Genomic DNA, 18,659 nt, shown 5'->3' on the forward strand with positions numbered 1-18,659 from the left:
GTTTAGAATCACCAGTGGTGATTCGCCTCTAATCTTGCTTGCCTGCCTGCTGCTGTCTCTGATTCTACTATTTTGAGAAGTTCTAAAACTCCAGCCATCCTTCAGTGCTCTGATGGATCTCTTGGGAAGCCCCATGCTTCTCCTGTTCATCTGCCTCTCCTGTTTGATTTTCCTGGCAGCATGGAGGAAGAAGGACAAGCACAAGAATCTTCCCCCAGGCCCGACACCCCTGCCGCTTATCGGGAACCTCCTACAGCTGAAGACCAAGAACATTATGGAACCCCTGCAGAAGGTAAGAAATGGGAATTCAGTTCTGTTGTTTCACCCTGACTCCATCTCTGTCTAGGACTTCGGGCATCACTTAATGCTGCCAGATATAGCCCCATAACTGAGCTTTCTGCTCTACTTCCCAGCATAACCTTCTTGTCTCAGTCCAGCACTGCAAAAAACAATTTAGAGAGCAAATGTCTTCTAATCTCCGATTTGGTATTAACCCCTAATTTGTCCCTTGACCTTACTTCCTTGTTTGTTCCTTCCCTCCCGCTGTGTGTGTCTTCCCAATTGTGACTTCAGTGGCATCCAGTTTTCTGTCTCACTACCATTCCCAACTGGAGAGGCTGTGGAGCCACCTTAGCCAGTAAGGGTGGAGACCTGGTCTTGTGGTCACAAGCATGAATTGTCCCCTTTGCTAAGCAGGGCCCACCCTGGTTTGCATTTGTATGAGAGCTTGGATGTGTGAGCCCTGCAAGATATAGTCTTTGGGGGATGCAGCTGCTGTGGGAAGATCACCTGCATGCTTGTTTACAGAAGGCTCCAAGTTCCCTCCCTAGTATCTCTAGGGAGAGAGAAAGTCCTGTCAGCAACTTTGGAGAAGCCGCTGCTAGTCAGTGTAAACAATACTGAGCAAGATGGACCAAGGGTCTGACTCACTAGAAGGCAACTTCCCATGTCCTTCCAAATGGTCATGGAATGCATGGAATGGCCAACAACCCTTCAGAAATTCTATGCATTCCCTCTGGAAGGAACCAGGGCTTTTCAGCAGGTTTAGTTTTAGTACATTCCCTAGAGCATCTGCTTTGCATGCAGAAGGTTCCAAGTTCCCTCCCTGGCATCTCCAAGACACAGCTGAGAGAGAGAGAGAGTCCTGTCTGCAACCTCGGAGAAGCCACTGCCAGTCTGTGTAGACAATACTGAGCTAGATGGACTTATGGTCTGACTCAGTATATGGTGGCTTCCTATGTTCCTAAGCTAAAACTGAATAAAGAAAGAGGTTCTCCTGGTCAGGAGAACAGCAGATTTGATCATGGCACATCAACCTGTTCTGGATAGGGTTGCACTCCCTTTGAGAGATTCGGTTTACCATTTGGAGTGCTCCCAGGTGCAGCTCTGTGGCTAGATAACCAGGTAGCTTCTGTGGCTCTTGAGGCATTCACCCAGCTTCCAGTAGTGCACCAACTACACCCTTTTTTCTTTTTTTTAAATCTCGAGCTGACTTGATCACAGTGATCCATGCCCTTGTTGTTGTTGCTTAGACTACTTAAACTAGATGAAAGTTTGGGGCGGTGTACAAATTTGATAGATACATACATACATACATACATACATACATACATACTGTAATGTATTCTAGGTGGGGCTGCACTTGAAGACTCCATGCAGAATTTTGACAGGGTTTTTGCAAAACCCTGCAAGGGTTTTGACAGGTGCCATTGTATGGGGATTGTAATGGGATTGTATTTGATAGTAGAATTTAGTTAGTTAGTTAGTTTATCACTAGCCATCTTACATTGCTATAGGAAAAAGGTGGGGTACAAATCACTAAATGAATAAATAGCATTGTTTATAGGAGCAAATTCACTTTAGCTCTGGGGAGAGCATTCTGTTTCAAAGAGATGGCGATGATGCCAAAAAAAAACCCAAACCCCACCCCATGATGGCTTCTCTCTCTCAGCAGTCACCACTTCATCTGTTTACTTGAATGCGTCAGCAGAGGCCTTCACCCTGCCTATGTTCTCTCCTATCTGCTCTGTCTCTACAGATGTGTGAAAAATATGGACCTGTGTTCACCATTTATTTCGGCTCAGAGCGGATGGTTATTCTCCACAGTTATGACACACTGAAGAAAGTTCTGGTCGAGCATGGAGATGAGTTTATCAACCGAGGCTCCTTCCCAATAATTGACAAGTTCACCAAAGAAAGAGGTATATTGTCCATCTAAAAAAGTTTTATTTTCCATCCCCTTCCTAATGATGCCTAGCATGGAATTGGCCTTTTTCACAGCTGCCGCACATTGAGTCGACACTTTCAACGAGCTGTCCACCACGAGCCCAAGATCCCTGTCCTGGTCAGTCCCTGACAGCTCAGATCCCATCAGCGTATACTTGAAGATGAGGTTTTTCATCACAATTTGCATTACTTTACACTTGCCAACATTGAACCGCATTTGCCACTTTGTCGCCCACTCACCCAGTTTGGAGAGATCCCTTTAGAGCTCCTCACAATCCATTTTGGATTTCACTACCCAAAAGAGTTTGGTATCATCTGCAAATTTGGCCACCTCGCTGCTTACCCCTGCTTCTAAATCATTTATGAATAAATTTAAAAGCCCTGGTCCCAGTATGGACCCTGGGGGACCCCACTTCTTACTTCCCTCCATTGTGAAAACTCTCCATTTATCCGTACCCTCTGGTCTTTCAACCAGTTAACAATACACACATGTACTTGACCCCTTATCCCATGACCATGAAGTTTCCTCAGGAGTCTTTGATGACGAACTTTGTCAAAAGCTTTTTGGAAGTCCAGGTATACTATGTCAACTGGATCACCTTGATCCACACACTTGTTGACACTCTCAAAGAACCCCAAAAGGTGCTGATGCTGGATGAAGGTGGTGTGCATAGAGGGGTCACATGACCCCATTTCAGACAAAAAAGTTACACAAAATGACCACTGATCTTTCTGGGCTCTGAAAACTATTCCTATTGGTCCAGGGTGGTGAGGCGTGTTCATAGAGGGGCCACACAATCACTTTCAGGGCACGCCCAGTCATATTCTAGGGTGGAAGGTTTTTTTTTAAAAAAAATTAACTTATTGATTAATTAGCAAATGTATTGACTGCCTAACTTCGAGGCAGTTTACATAAATTAAGACAACAGCAATGAAAACAAGAGCAAAAGGGGGGAAACACACAGACACACTAAAAACTAAAAGCCTGTCAAAATAAATAAGTTTTCAAAAGCTTCTTAAAGGACAGAAGGGAGGTGGCGTTATGAATCTCAGGAGGCAGGTGTTCCATAAGGAGAGGGCTGCAACAGAGAAGGCCCTCCCACAAGCCCAGGCCCCTTGTACCTCCCCTATAAGAATACCTAGGAAGCTGCCACATACTGAATCAGACCATTGGTCCATCTAGCTCAGTATTGCCTACATAGACTGGCAGCAGCTTCTCCAAGGTTGCAGGAAAGAATCTCTCTCAGCCCTATCTTGGAGATGCTGCCAGGGAGGGAACTTGGAACCTAGATGCTCCACCCAGAGCGGCTCCATCCCTGAAGGGGAATATCTTGCAGTGCTCACACATGTAGTCTCCCATTTGTATACAACCAGGGCAGACCCTGCTTAGCTAAGGGGACGAGTCATGCTTGCTACCACAAGACCAGCTCTTCTCCAAGAATTTTGAGAAGGCCTACCTGAGACAACCTCACAGGGCGCATCAAGGTTGGACAGGAGGGGTGGTCCTGAAGGTACACAGCCGCCAAACCCTGAAGGGTTTTATAGGTGATAACCAGCACTTTGAATTGGACCCGGAAGCAAACTGGCAGCCAATGCAGTGACCGCAACAAAGGTGAAACATGGTCATATTTTAGGTTGCCCATAAGCAGCCAGGCTGCCACTGTGGCATTTTGGGCCAGTTTAAGCTTCCAAGTCATCTTCAAAGGCAACCCCAGGGAGAGCACATTGCAATAGTCCAACCAAGAGATGACAAGGTCATGAGTCGCGGTTGCCAGGGCCTGCCAGTCGAGGTAAGAATGCAGTTGCACACCAGACCAAGTTGGGCAAAGGCGCCCCTGGCCACAGCTTCCACCTGCTGTTCCAGAAGGAGCCATGAGTCCAGGATGACCCCCAAATAACAAGCCTGCTCTTTCAAGGGGAGCGCAACCCCATCAAGGGAGACACTCAAAACCGGAACCTGGCCAGATCAAGAACTGGACAAGAGTAAGAGGGATTAAGCCTGAGCTTGTTTTGGCCCATCTAAACCAAAGGTTGGGGGCTGAACATCCGGGGCAAGGGTGTACCCCTGGTTCTGACCCTTTCTGATCACATAAGCCCCATTTCTTTCTGGTGATGTAAGCCCCTCCTTTGACCATTTCTTATGATGTAAGGACCTTCTGGCAGCTCCATATCAACATGGTCCCGGTGATATCTTTCCAAAGCCACGTGCTTTTGTTCATAAAGCATGTGGATTTTGAGAGCTAGTATGTCTCCTAAACTACTGGCAACATGATGTGGAAGCCATTTTTAAAGACAAATGCAGTTGCTGTGGGAGCTCATCCATTGCCCCTCAGAAGGGAATTTGAGGGGAAAGGAGCAAAATCTCCACTTTAAAAAAATAAATATGCATCCTCATTTCTTGAATTGCATGGTTGTGATTGTTACACTTGTGTCATGACACCGGATCCAGGAACTGTCCCCCAGTTGGGGCATGAGATGGACATGGAGCAGGAACAACTTAACTTTCAGACCTCAGGTGACCTTACGCTGCTGAGGACACACACACACCCAGCAGAAGCCCAGCCAACACCTCCATCATACCCCAAGATGCAGCCCTGCCTTCGTTCTCTCACTTGCAGGAGTTCCCTGAGAACCTTCCAGACTTAGCAGAGGACCCCCAGCTTCGCCTAAGCCAGCATGTAAGAAATCATACCAGGCCACTTTAAGAATCAGAACCTTCCGAAAGAATGGCAAGGCCAATTCACCTTGCCTGAGATTCGGGGAGGAGCCAAGATGGTGATGGAACAGCAGTCTATTTTAGAGCCTCAGATAACTATTTTTTTTTCCCCTCTGAGAAGCTCTCAGTCTTTAAAAAGAATCTTGACTGCCTTTGTGGGAGACTCCTGGCAGCCCCTTTTTGGTGATTATCCAGCTTTCGGCAGAGCAGAAAGTGGATAGGAGACATTCTCTTCTATGCTGCGGTGCCATTCTTCTGCATCTCTCTTCAGTGCTGGCCAAGGTGTTGACTCTAGCCCATGCAGCTGTCTGAGCTCTGGTGCCCTCTTGAATCCCTGCCTTGGCAAAGACCCTGAATGGGATACGTAGTGAGGGCCAGGCTTTTTTACAGACAAAGTCTGTGGACAGTATAGAAGGAAAGGTGTTAATTAGGACCCCTAAAAGTGTGTGTGGGGGGGGTCAAAATACCCTGCTCAGACACTCAGAAAATAGACACAACACCTGGGATAGTGAGCCAGTTCACACACGGGGAGCAGAGGGGGTGAAGAGCAAGTGGGATACCATTTCCCCCTCCACACATGGTGTCTGCACAAATTCCAGGTGTACAAAAAGAGCTACTAATTGCCCATGCCAACTAAATGTGAAGGGATACAACTTTTAATGTAGGGGTGGACAGCTGGAGGCTCTCCAGCTGTTACTGATTACAGCTGCCATACTTTCCAGGCACAATAATTTGCAGCTGGGATTAGGGGTCCAGGTTGGCCACTCCTGTTATAATGCATAGCACACTCGTGCTTATGTCTCTCAGCTGCAATGTCTCATAGTGACCACGGGGGTCGGGGTTGGGGTCATGGATAAAAGTGCTGGACTCCTCCCCTCTTTCTTCCAGTGTTAGTCTCCATTTTTGTCTCTCCAGAGATGTCTGTTTGTTTAGTCTCTCTCTCCCCTTTGCAATCTTAAGATCAGCTTTCCTATCCTTTTGTAACTTCTGCATAAATCCTCGTTGTTCTTCAAACTTAAAGAACTGTCTCCAGACCTCTTGCTTGGCTGAATTCTCTCCAAACTGGCTTTGCTCTGCTAATGGGAGATGAACTCCCATTCTTCTCCTGCAGCTTGGACACGCCAAGCCAACATACACACAGCCTTTTTTCTCGGCCTGTCTTCTCCAGGTATCTTCATGAACAGTGGTGAAGGTTGGGTTCAGCTCTACCGTTTCTCCCTCACAACCTTGCGCAACCTTGGAATGGGGAAGAAAAGCATTGAGGAGCGGATCCTAGAGGAGGTCAAGCACCTGGAGAAGGAATTACAGGCCAGAAATGGTGGGTGGCAAATATGCATGCTTTATATAGCTATTAAGCCCAGTTAGTTTCATTAGAGAAAAATCTTACAAATATGAATCCAAATATTTATATACTGCTTTTCAACAAAAGTTCCCAAAGAGGTTTACATAGAGAAATAATAAATAATTAAATAAGATGGCTCTCTGTCTCCAAAGGGCTCACAGTCTAAAAAAGAAACATAAGATAGACACCAGCAAAAGCCACTGGAGGGATGCTGTGCTGGGGGTGGATAGGGCCAGTTGCTCTCCCCCTGCTCAATAAAGAGAATGACCACTTTAAAACTTTGCACAGAGATATTTTTTGTCCGTCATATAAGGAAGGATAACTGATTATAAGACTGTGAAAGTCGTCCTGTGATTTAGGGCTGGGGGGAGCTACACACACACACACACACACACACACACCTCCTCTCTCCCTCTCCCCCGCTCTCACACCACCAATTGAGCCACGGGCCAAACGGAGACATATCTATCACAATGAACATTATGCCAACGGTCCACTCTTCCTTTCTCAACCTTCGTTAAAAATAACTTATATTTAAGCAGAGGATGGTTTAGACATGAACTATCCTCTGCTACCACTTGTCCAGCTTCCTCTCGCCATCCATCACCATGAGCCCTAAGCTAACCTCCCCACATACCTCAGTGTGTAGGGTTGGAGCTGAAGTGAATTTCCTCCTGCTGCCTGCCTGCTTCTTCTTTGGGGATCACAGGCACTCTGGTCAGCTGCCTCATCCTCATCACTGGGGAGTTTAAAGCCCTTCCCCAGACCCCTCACCTTTTTACGCCATCGCCTGCCCCCCTCCTGAAGCCCCAGCCAGTCTCTCTCTCAAGGATGGTTAGGCTTGCACAACTTCACACACGGGCACAGCCTTGGCTTGGCCTTGGAATGCTGCTGAGCTGGCTTTCTTTGCCAGCAAGTCTTTGGAGGCTGAGGACTCAAGCTCCAGTGAGCTTCCTGAGCTTCTTGGAGAGCTCAGTGTTGCTGTGACTGGGCTTGAGCCTGGACGCCTTTCATCTTATGGAGGTGAAGCCCCATCACCAAGAGTGCATGCAGTACCATGGGAAGAAGGAACCAGAGAATTTGCTACAACTTAACTGTACATGTGTTGACTCAGAATTAAAAACCCACCAAGTTCCATGGGGCTTCTTTTCATAGGACTGCACGCTCTGCCTGGCTTGTGTGCTGTCTCCAGGAGAGGAAAGGAGGGTCAGCAGCAGTGTTCCCTCTAACAGGGATTCCCAGATGCTGTTGACTACAACTCCCAGAATCCCTAGCTGCAATGGCCTTTGCTTGGGGATTCTGGGAATTGTAGTCAACAACATCTGGGAATCCCTGTTAGAGGGAACATTGGTGAGGAAGGCAGAGACTGAGATGAATAGCAGCTTGCCTAAGACTATCTAGGGAGTCCATAAATCAGCTGAGATTTGAACTGGAGATTTCCACTGTGCCAACTCAAGCAAGGCTTTTTCGCAGTGGATTGACATTGGTGGTTAGACCAGTCAAGCCATGTAGTCTTCCCAATTCTCTCGGCAGGCCAGCCTTTCAACCCAGCATTCTTCCTCAGCTCTGCGACCTGCAATGTGATCAGTCACATCCTCTTTGGAGTAAGATTCGATTACCAAGATGAGGAGCTTCTCCAAATGCTTCACTGGCTTAGTTATACCTACTGGTTCCAGAGTTCTCCTGTAGGGAAGGTGAGCAACCTTGGAAGAAGAATATGAAAGAAATGTGAATGATTGTGCTGACGGGTCCGCTGGCAGGTGGAGCAAGGGGTGAGTGTGGTTAAGATGGAATGTGGGCTTCTTTTCATGATGATGAGATAATAGATGGAAAGGAAGTGCAGCAAAATGGACTTTTCTGTGACATCAGAGTGCTTTGAATGGGAGACTACATGTGTGAGCACTTCTTGAGACTCCTTTCTGTTGGGGTTTGTGACTATTTAGCAAAGCACCAAGGAAGCGACCACTCCAGTTACAGAGTGCAGAGTTTAGTTGTTGCAGCTATCTAAGTAACACGCATGGAGATCACTGTAGAGTCTAAACTAAATTGGTTTATTAGTGAAATACATTTGGGGTAGGAAAGACCTATCCTATCTATCAGCTACATAATGAATAGGTAAGGAGAGAGGGAGCTGTTTCCACCTTCTCTCTAGAAGGGAAGGAAGAGGACTGGCTCACTACAGGAAGTACCTGAGGATTCAAGGCAGGGGTCATAGAGCAAAAGAAAGCAGGGACATTTGTTGTGAACTACACCTGGATTCGCACTCTGTATATGCTCAGAGGGAAAGAGGCAAAGTCACATCATACACAAACTGAATTGGTTCTTGGAGATGGTGACCATGTAGGATCTGGGCGCACAAACAGAGATAGAGGGAGACACACTCAGAAAGTTCAATGGGCTTTATTATAGAAAGTTGCTCATCAGGATAAAATTCAAACAGGTCATCCAAATTAAAAACATGTTTCCAATTCAAGGTGTAGTACAATGTGCCTAGCTAACATATGTGTGTGCCATCAGTAATTACAGCTGTCTAACAAATCCTAATAAAACATTTAGAGAGAAGCAGAAAAAGAAGAAAGAAGGGAGGACTTAGGAGAGGGATGGCAGTGATTAGTAAGGAGGAGGGAAGGGAGCAGCAGAGGCGTAACGAGGGTAGGGCAGCCAGGGCATGTGCCCTGGGCACCACTTGAGGGGGGCGCAATTGCCATGCCCCACCACGCCCCCACCCACCACCAAAACAATTTTTTTTAATTAAAAAAAATTTAAGAAGCCAGTGGGTGGCGCCGGTGCTGCCAAGCGGGCTCACTGCCACTGTCTCCAGGTGCCCTCACCCCACATCCCCCACTCACCCCGTCCCCCCCACTCAGTCAGTGAGGCCTCAAGCAGGCGCTCCCATTGGCGGGTGGGAGAGCGTGCGCCCCATGCTGATTGGGTGGCGGGCCGCCCACCGCCACGCCATCGGTCATCTGCAGCTGCGCAGCAGGCAGCAAGACCAGGTGGGTTGGGATTTTTCTTTCCCCCCCCAAATTTTTTTAAATAAGCCAGCGGGCGGCAGCTCTGCTGAGCGGGCCTGCTGCCGCTATCTCTGGGCACCCCCTAACCCGCATCCCCCCACTCACTCCACCGCGCCCCCCCTCACTCAATGAGGCTGCAGGCGGTGGGTGGGCACTCTCATTGGCTGGTAGGAGAGCGTGCGCCATGATTGGGCCGCCGCCGCCCACCGCCAGTCATCTGCGACCTCACAGCACGACCACGTGGGTCGGGACTAGCAGCAGCAGGCAGCAAGTTGCAACTTATCAGCACTGCAAACTGAGCAAAGAAAGAAGTCGGCGTGGATCTTACGTCCATCTTCCTCCTCTGTCCCGCTCTCCCCGCAAATCAATGCATTATATTAGTGTGTGTGTGAAAAGAATCCTCGAGCGGAGGGTCGGTGGCGGGGAGGGTCTCTGTGGGGAACTCTCCATGTCCATTGCTAATGCTAAGGCAGGGGCTGGGCGTGCTGCCACTGTGCCTGGGATTGGGAACCTGGTGGTGGTCGCTGGACTTTGGCCTTAGGTTGATGTTGGGGACGGTAGATGTGTGTGTGCGTGCTTCCTGCCTGGATAAAGCACACTCCTAGTCTTCTCCTGAGGACTGAGGGACCTGATTGCAGCAGCACCATGCCAAACGCCAAAGCCCGCCTGGGCTCTGCTCCTGCGTGTCTCGAGTGTCTCCTCCCTGGCTGGGCGAGTGGGGGGGTGCTTTGCCACTCCCAAGATGGGTGCTGCTTCCTTGCTCCCCTCCTCTGCCCTTCCCGGGCTGGCCACTGCCTCCCTCCCTCCATTCCTCGTTGCCACCCACCACGTCTCTGGGCAGCAGAAGCAGCAGCAGAAGCAGCAGGCGAGGAGGAGGAGAGAGAGAGAAAAAGAGAAGGGAATTAGGAGGTAGGCATTGCAGAGGAGGAGGCAGCAGGGCAGGCGAGAGGCCTCTGTGTGTGTGTCGTTCTCATGTGTGTGTCTCCGTTTGTGTGTGTGTGTGTGTGTGTGTGTGTGTGTGTGTGTGTGTGTGTGTGAGAGAGAGAGAGAGAGAGAGAGAGAGCGTGTTGCACGCCCTACCCTGCTGCCTAAGTAAATCCTGCCTGAGTCTTCCCTGGTCGTAGATATTTAATGGGCATCTGCCTCGGCTATGCAAACATCTGGGAGAGTTACTGGCACAGCCTGCATTTTGGGGGAGCACACAGGAGCAGCAGCTTAGTAGTTCATCCTCTGGATACATTCCAGGGAACAAGTTCAAGCACCTACAGACCTCCATTGGCTGCCTAGGGCATAGACTCCATTGTAAAGGGGAGAAATTCAAGTGAAATGGCATTCTAAGAAAATAATCTTCTGGTCAATTTTTCAGTGGCAGTGGTGTGCACAGAGGGGGCAAGGTGAATTTGTGGGCAGGCAAGCTTTTGAAACAGTCTCTGCGTATAACACACATGCTGCAATTTGTTGCTTTGAGTTCTTACAAGCAGGGTTTAATCCGAGCCAGGTGACAGGTCTCAGTTCCAGGAAAACTTCAACCCCAGCAGTTGTGAAGGCATAAAGGGGATGTATCTTGTTAAAAGGCACAGTCTTGCTGCTTTAGCTAGCACCTTGTCCATCCATGTCTGAGCCAATTCTCCAGCGGTGGGTGTGTACATCATTATATATGTGCAGGGCTGAGTATGCCTTTGGACAAATAATAATAATAATCCTGCAGTCCATACAGGAAGCTACATGGGGAGGTGAAACCACATGCTGATTATTGGAAATCAGTCTCCTTTGACTTTTGAAATTCCATGAGCTATTCGCCACCACACTCATAAGCCTATTTTTGTAGTGTTAAGGGCTAGAACAGGGGCGTAACTACTATTAGGCAAGGGGAGGCGGCTGCCTGGGGGCCCCCACGCCTCAAGGGGCCCCCTAGAGGCAAGTCACATGTGAAGTGTGTGTGTATCAGCGAGGGGCCCATTTTAAAATTTTGCCTCTGGGCCCACTCCAGCCTTGTTACACCCCTGGGCTAGAAGTTTTGTTTTAAGTTAAAGTTGAGAGTCTTGGGGTGTTACCTCCCCGCCCCCCATATGCTATAAGTAAGTGATGCTCAAATGGCAGTGACTTCTATCAGTTACTTTCTGTTCATGCAAGGTACAGAATAAAGACTATAATATATAGGACAAAGCTATCTAAAAATGAACACTGGCAGGTTTAAAATTTGACCACTTCGAATAATGTGAAATGCAGTTTAACTCAGTGTAAAAACAAACATGACAATTTTGCTGGGACTCCCCTCGTGCCCACCACCCCACACGAGAGCAAAGGCTAAAGATGTGCAGTTGATCTGATTAGCAAAATTACGAGAGTATTCTAATGATGAGTTACTGTTGTTGTTTTATACTGGAACAAAAGTAAATATTTAAAAACTGAACTTGAAAAACATGCTGTTAATAAATAACAGAAATGAATTAATAAATAACAAAATATTGCTTGTATGAGTCACAGCTTAGTAAATGAAAGGTGCATGTCAGATGTTTGGACAGAGGGGGGGGCAGGGTTGCTCAATTTCAGTGCTTGCCCTAGGCGCCATTTTCCCTAGTTACACTCTCCCTGCACATGGATCAGCCGCCCACATGATTGCAGGCTCCGTGACGGAGCCTGCGGGGGTTGGGGGAACGGGGGCCGATTGGCCCCCGCAAGCTCCAGCTTGCCCTGTGCGAGCATGCAGGGCATGCTGGCGAGGCCCTTGGAGGCGGCTTTTCGCCTCCAATCCGGGGGTCTACTTGTGAGTAGGCATGGCGCGAAGCCACGGCGTGGCTACTCACAATCTTCAAAACCAGGTTTGCGGAGTGCTCGCTCCGCAAACCTGGTTTTAGGGCAGGGGTTCTTGAGCAGGTTACTCGCTCTAGAACCACTGGGCTCTCAGCCGAGCCCGGTGGTTCTCACAATTGCAGAAAATCGGGCTAGTGGAGACTAGCCCAATTTTCTTCGATCGTGAGAATAGCCCCATTATGTGATAGTAAGTTAAATTTTAGCATTTGCATAGACCAAGCCTGGTCATTGTATTTCTTTTGAGTACCCATTTCACAAACATTGAGAATACAATGCTGGATTGCCTCTTCCTTCACAGAGCAATTAGCATCGGTCTCAGAGGCAAGTCATGTACTGGTCAGTTCACCTTGAGTTCAGGCATTAATTGATCCCTTAATAAAATGGAATCAGACACAGGCCTGGATTCCCTATAACTCTGGGTTGGTGACTCTGGGTTTAATGTTGGGGTCAGGGTGTCCCCAACACAGGTAAGGAGATTCTCACGAGCTTACTCTGCTCCCAGTGCCACTAGTGGTCATTAGGATAGTTGGTGCAAAAGGTCGATGCACTGGAACTCCATGTCCAACACTTTTTCTCTTGGTTTGTGTCTCAGCTGCAACTCTTGTGTACAGCAATAGCCTGGTAGATGTCCCTGAAAATGAGTTTATGGAATATGTTTATCATGGGACCCAGGATGGGGGCTAAGCAAGGGATTCTTTGTCCCATCTGAATCTGGACACAGAAAGATTGAAAGGATCCAGTATTGGAGGTGGCCAGGAAGTATTGCTAAGAGGTTTCTGGGGCTGTGGAAGCAGTTTTTCAGGTCGCATTGGGGTTGTGGGGGCTAGTGTTGTCTGTCTTTGTGCTTGCTGAATCATTCTTTGCCCAACCTCCATATTGTTATGCTGTCTCCAATTGGCCCACTTCCCCTAATAGTTAAAAGTTCCAGGGCCCTGTGGCATACCCAGGAAGTTCCATGGGGCCTGTGGCAAGCCTAGGAGTCTAGTTTCTCTTAGAAAGAGAGTCACTGCAGAATGATAGCATCTTTCTAAAATATGGTTTATTTGCACAGGCAGAGGTGCTCCTTTCATGAGTAATAGTGAGATGGTTGGCACATGTGGAGGTATCAGCAAGCTTTTCCCAGTTAAGTGTCTCCAGTTAGGAATTTCTGTGGCCCCTAGAATGTTCCAACACTTCATGGAATTACAGGTGTTGTGCTATATTTTGATGATGTCCTGATTATGGGATCAACCAAAGAGGAACTTGCTACTTTACTTCAGGAAGTCAATTCAGGAATCTGTTTTTTAAAAACAGAACATCCAATGTCACATTCTAGGACTACCATATTGTTGCTTCTGGTATTCACCTCACACAAGATAAGGTACGTGCAATCTATGATGCACCTACTCCAAAAACAAAGCAGAAGCTTCAGGCTTTCCTAAGGCCACTCCATTTTTACCAGGATGTTTCCACACCCAGCTTTTAGCTCGCATCTCATAAGATCAGCCCTGCTGGATCAGGCACAAGGCCCATCTAGTACATCATCCTGTTTAACACAGTGGCCCACAAGATGCCTCTGGGGATCCCACAGGCAAGAGGTATGTGCATGCCCTCTCTCCTGTGGTTGCTCCGGTATTGAGAGACATCGTCCCTCTGAGGCTGGAGATGGCCCACAGCCACCAGACTAGTAGCCATTGATAGACCTGTCCACCAAGAATCTGTCTAAAACCCTTTTAAAGCCATCCAAGCTGGTGGCCAGCACCACATCCCATGGCAAAGAATTCCAAAGATTAATTATGTGTTGTGTGAAAAAGTACTTCCTCTTGTCGGTCCTAAATTTCCCAACCTTCAGTTTCATGGGATGACCCTTGGTTCTAGTGTTGTGAGAGAGGGATAAAAATTTATCTCTGTCTACCCCCTCCACTCCATGAATAATTTTATACACTTCAATTATGTCTCCTCTTAGTTATCTCTTTTTCAAGGTAAAGGGCCCCATATGCTGTAGCCTAACCTCTTAAGGAAGGTGCTCCAGGCCCCTGATCATCTTGGTTGCCCTCTTCTGCACCTTTTCCAGTTCTACAATATCCTTCTTAAGATATGATGTGGCTGCACCATAGATTTGTATAAGGGCATTATAATATTAGCATTTTTATTTTCAGTCCCCTTCCTAATGATTCCTAGAGTGGAATTAGCCTTGCATTTCTTTTGCCAGAGTTTATGTTCCTTCCTGTTCTCTTCATTTGGGTAGGACTTCCATTTTCTGAAGGAAGTCTTCTTCCCTTTTATAGCTTCCCTGACTCTACTTGTTAGCCATGCTGGCATCCTCCTGAACTTGGTGTTACCTTTCCTCCTTCTTGGTATACATTCCAACTGTGCTTCTAGTACTGTGGTTTTAAACAAGTTCCATGCTTTCTGGAGTGATTTGACCCTCCTGACTTTCCCTTTCAGCTTCCTTTTAACCAGTCCCCTCACTTTTGAGAAGTTTCCTCTTCTGAAGCCCAACACATCTGTGTTGGACTTCCTTAACAAGTTTCCACTTGCATATATGCTGAATTGGATCACACTATGGTCACTGCTACCCAGTGGTTCTGCAACTCTGACATCTTGCACCAGGTCCTGGGCGCCACTCAGGATTAAATCCAAAGACACCATCTCTCTGCTTACTTCCACGACTAACTGTTCCAAGGCACAGTCATTTAGCACATCTAGAAATTTGGCCTCTCTGTCATTACCTGAATGTGAATTTACCCAGTCTATGTGTGGGTAGTTGGAATGGAGGGTGTGTGGAGGAACGAGGCCTAGCCCTCTTGGGTTTCTGAAAATAAGGCCCAGTGTTGAACAGTGTATTAATATTCCCAAATGTCTTCTTTTTGTAAATAGCGCTTGCATTATAAATTAATTATCAATTGTATTACTATTCCTAAAACCTCTGCATTATTGTAACTAGGATTTCTATATATGTAGACCTGCCTTTCAAAAAACTGGTAGGGTCAAAAGTACATACTTGTTTTTCTGTTTTGTGGCATACCCGGAGGGGAAGTTACTTGTGTCATGGTTAAAGAACATAGGAACATAGGAAGCTGCCATATACTCAGTCAGACCATTGGTCCATCAAGCTTAGTATTGTCTACATAGACTGGCAGAGGCTTCTCTAAGGTTGCAGGCAGGAATCTCTCTCAACCCTATCTTGGAGATGCCAGGGAAGGAACTTGGAACCTAGATGCTCTTCCAAGAGCGGTTCCACCCCCTAAGGGGAATATCTTACAGTGCTCACACTTCTAGTTGCCCTTTCATATGCAACCAAGGTGGATCCTGCTTAGCTAAAGGGACAAGTCATGCTTGCTACCCAGGAGCAAACCAAGGTAATTTAGGTGCCTGGACCATCCCCCCCCACACACACACAGGCGTGGCCCCTCAAAACCACCTTTGGAGGGCCTGCCCCACTGAACCTCCACTGTTGGGGGGGGTGCTTTTAAAAAATTCTTACCACAGCCAAGGAGTGGCTCCGGTGGGGGAGCGGGGAGCAGAGCAGTCCTTCTCCCTTCCACCCTCCCCCAGTGGCAGAGAGACCGGAGCGACACTGGTTGCATCTGTTCAGGCCAGCATCTTTAACAAACTACAAAGCACACCTGTGCAGTTGAGATTGTCGCATGATGTAACGGGCTTGTGACGATGATGTAACGGGCTTGATGTAACGGGCTTGATGTAACATGATGTAACGGGCTTGATGTAACATGATGTAACGGGCTTGATGTAACGGGCTTGTGACGATCTCTAAAGTAAGGTTAGGGTAAGTAAGGTTAGAAAAGAGCAGGGATAGGGGGAGCCCAGAGGGGTGCAGTGATTATCATACAACCTCATCCTTCCTTTAGTGGCGATTGGAGCCTCATGTCTCAGGTGCAACCGAAGGACCTCTTTGCTCAGGGATGGAAGCAGGCGATGAAGAATCTAAAGCAACTTGGGGGTTAGGCAGCAGGGGTAAATCCAAAAGGTGTCTGTTCTTGTGCAGCCAGCTTCTTGTAATAGTGAGGCAAGCTGGGTAGACCAGTAAGGAAAGCTGATCTGGAGGCTGTGAGCGAAAATGGTGCAAAGAGCAAGGCATGGCCTGATGGTATGGCGGGTGCCCTGTATCACCCAAAATATAAAGACCAAAGTATGCACACTGGTTCAATAAACCAGGACCAGTAATAGCCCCAAATGGGCCCTGAGGCAAAATACCAGCTACCTTCTTCCTGAGGAGGGAAATTCTGGTGGATCTCAAAAGGATCCATTGTCTTTGTTTGCTATGCTTGAGTAAAACACAATGGCATGAATGGTCAAGAACAACCTGTATGGACGAAATGGACGTGCAAGGATGGTATCTGTGAGGTCGAAAGGACCCAGTAAACAAATCAGTAATTTTAATGAGTGCACTTCTGAGATCCTATTGCCCACTTAGCTCTTTGGTGATGGGGAAGGAAGCTGCGTTCACAATGCCTTATCTAACTATCCCTGCAGAGGTGATCAACATTAGCTTGTTTGAGGCAACTGCAGAGGAGAGGAAGTAAAGAGTCATTCTTCGGACAAAGAGATCTTGAGCATGGAGTTAACTCAAAAGCTAACTCAGTCTGTCTAGATATTCCCTAATATAGGGAAAGGTGCAAGGCTTATCCCCTTTCAATTCACTTAGCAGCTGGTTGAATCTGGGGGCAACTGTCCCACTAAGTGACCTGTCCCAAATATGCCAACAAACAGGGAGCCCACGATCCTGTGAGACTCCTGAGCATGTTAAGAGTGGGATCTATAAGCCTGTAGTCCCAAACATAAGCAGAGAGGCTTCTGGGAGCCCTCAGAATAGCAGTGCTGGCAGCAGTGGTAAAAGGGTTAGGAGGAAGAGGCAGCTGTTCCTCCACATGTGGTGGCAAGCAGTGGGATTGAAAGCTGTTCCTCCACAACCTGCAAACTATTGGGGAGCACTTCACACATGATTTGGGTTTTTCATTGCATGTTAGAATGCAGCCTGATTCATATCCAGGGTAAAAAAAATCCACTTCTTGTGTGGGTTTGGGGGTAATTTAGGTGCTTTAGGTAATTTAGGTGCCTGGACCATCCCCCTCCCCCACACCCGGCTAGAAGGAAAACACAGAGTCATGCAATGTGAACTTGCACTAAAACAAAACCCAAGAGCAGAGGGGAGGGGCTGCTTCCCTCAATGTCGTGAGTGTGATTTGACGTGGCTTCGCTCAACATTTACCCTGTAGCATGGAAGCCATGTGCGAATAATGCCCTGCGATTGTAAATGTCCAGCTTCCTCAATTTACAAATTCAAGTTCAAGTTCTTTAATGTTACAGCCACAAACCAAAACAGAAGAGAAAGATTACAGTTATATAACAATAAATGGAGTGTATATAATTAAAACAGGCTGAAATTAGAATTAGTTAAAAAAAATTGACAAAATTGAAAACATAGTGATAATAAAAATATCAGTAAAATATCCGTATTAACCATCCGGTGACGTATAGTTATGGCAGCAGCACAGAATTTAGCCACATTAGATGTAATTAAACACTCTGAGTCCGAAAGCAACAAGGAACAATAAAATTGCTTCTGTCATCTGGGAAATTTACAAAGCAAAGGAGTAATGAAAGATTCACGGATATCCTTGTAAAACAGGCAGAATAATAGAACATGTTCAGTAGTTTCCACCTGATCCAACCCACAAGGGCAAAGTCTGTCAGCAAATGGAACCCCTCTATAGTGCCCTTCTAGAACTACTGAGGGTAAACAATGACAACGAGCCAAGGTAAAAGCTTTCCTATACCTCGGAAATTCCAACCAAGTAAAATAATTCATTGCAGAGACTAGATATCTTCTTTCCTCTGAGATGTAAAATTTGGAGACCTTCCCAAGGTCATTTTGCCGTTCAGAGTCGAACACTCATTGTTTAACCAGCAACCTTGCCTGATCAAATGCCAGCTTAGACAGAATTGTAACAGAGGCCCAAAGTAGCTATTTTAGCCTCAATAGACTGGATCCACCTGGAGCCAAAATCATCCTGTAAAATTAAGAGGAGCCAGGCCAACTGGATGATAAATTAGTTTGAGCCAGTAACAGAATATAATAATCCAGATACTGGCCTCCACCCTAATAAAGCCAGTCTCCAAATGGGCAGCAGCATTTGAAAAAGATCTTGGAATATTAAGGGCAGTTCTCAAAAAATTTGACTGTACACATTCCAAAGTTGTTATATTTGGAAAAAGCCCCAGCTGCGCTCCATAAAGTAGTTGGGACAATGACTTTGGTTTGAATAGCTTAAAAGCTGCTGGTAAGTAGTAGCCACCTTTTGATCGCAAGTACTGTAGAATGGCAAGTGAGCTTTTCTGGGCATTGGAGGCTACGTAGTTCGCGTGGGCCTTCCTAGTGCCCCCAGCATGGAAAACTACCCCTAGGTACTTAAAGAATGATACCTGCTCAATAAGTTGACCCTCGATCCTCCAAGTGCGAATCTTAGGTCTCCGTGCGAAAGCCATTATTTTGGTTTTCTGGAAATTTATCTCCAAACCCTCCTTCTTGCAGTACAGACTTAAT

The 18,659-nt window shown here is 47.1% G+C and overlaps 1 protein-coding gene across 4 annotated transcripts in view; it reads left to right on the forward strand.

Moving 5' to 3' along the window:
- Nucleotides 1–18,659, forward strand: part of LOC128330319 (cytochrome P450 2C5-like) — a 55,599-nt gene continuing 36,940 nt past the window's right edge. For all 4 annotated transcript variants that reach the window (XM_053262982.1, XM_053262985.1, XM_053262983.1 and 1 more), the window contains exons 1-4: nt 1–292; nt 2,039–2,201; nt 6,111–6,260; nt 7,818–7,978. In XM_053262982.1, coding sequence (XP_053118957.1) covers nt 113–292; nt 2,039–2,201; nt 6,111–6,260; nt 7,818–7,978 — 654 coding nt within the window. In that variant the 5' untranslated portion in view covers nt 1–112. The remainder of the gene's footprint in view (nt 293–2,038; nt 2,202–6,110; nt 6,261–7,817; nt 7,979–18,659) is intronic.

This window comes from Hemicordylus capensis, chromosome 6 (assembly GCF_027244095.1).
Source record: "Hemicordylus capensis ecotype Gifberg chromosome 6, rHemCap1.1.pri, whole genome shotgun sequence".
Lineage (NCBI taxonomy): Eukaryota > Metazoa > Chordata > Lepidosauria > Squamata > Cordylidae > Hemicordylus > Hemicordylus capensis.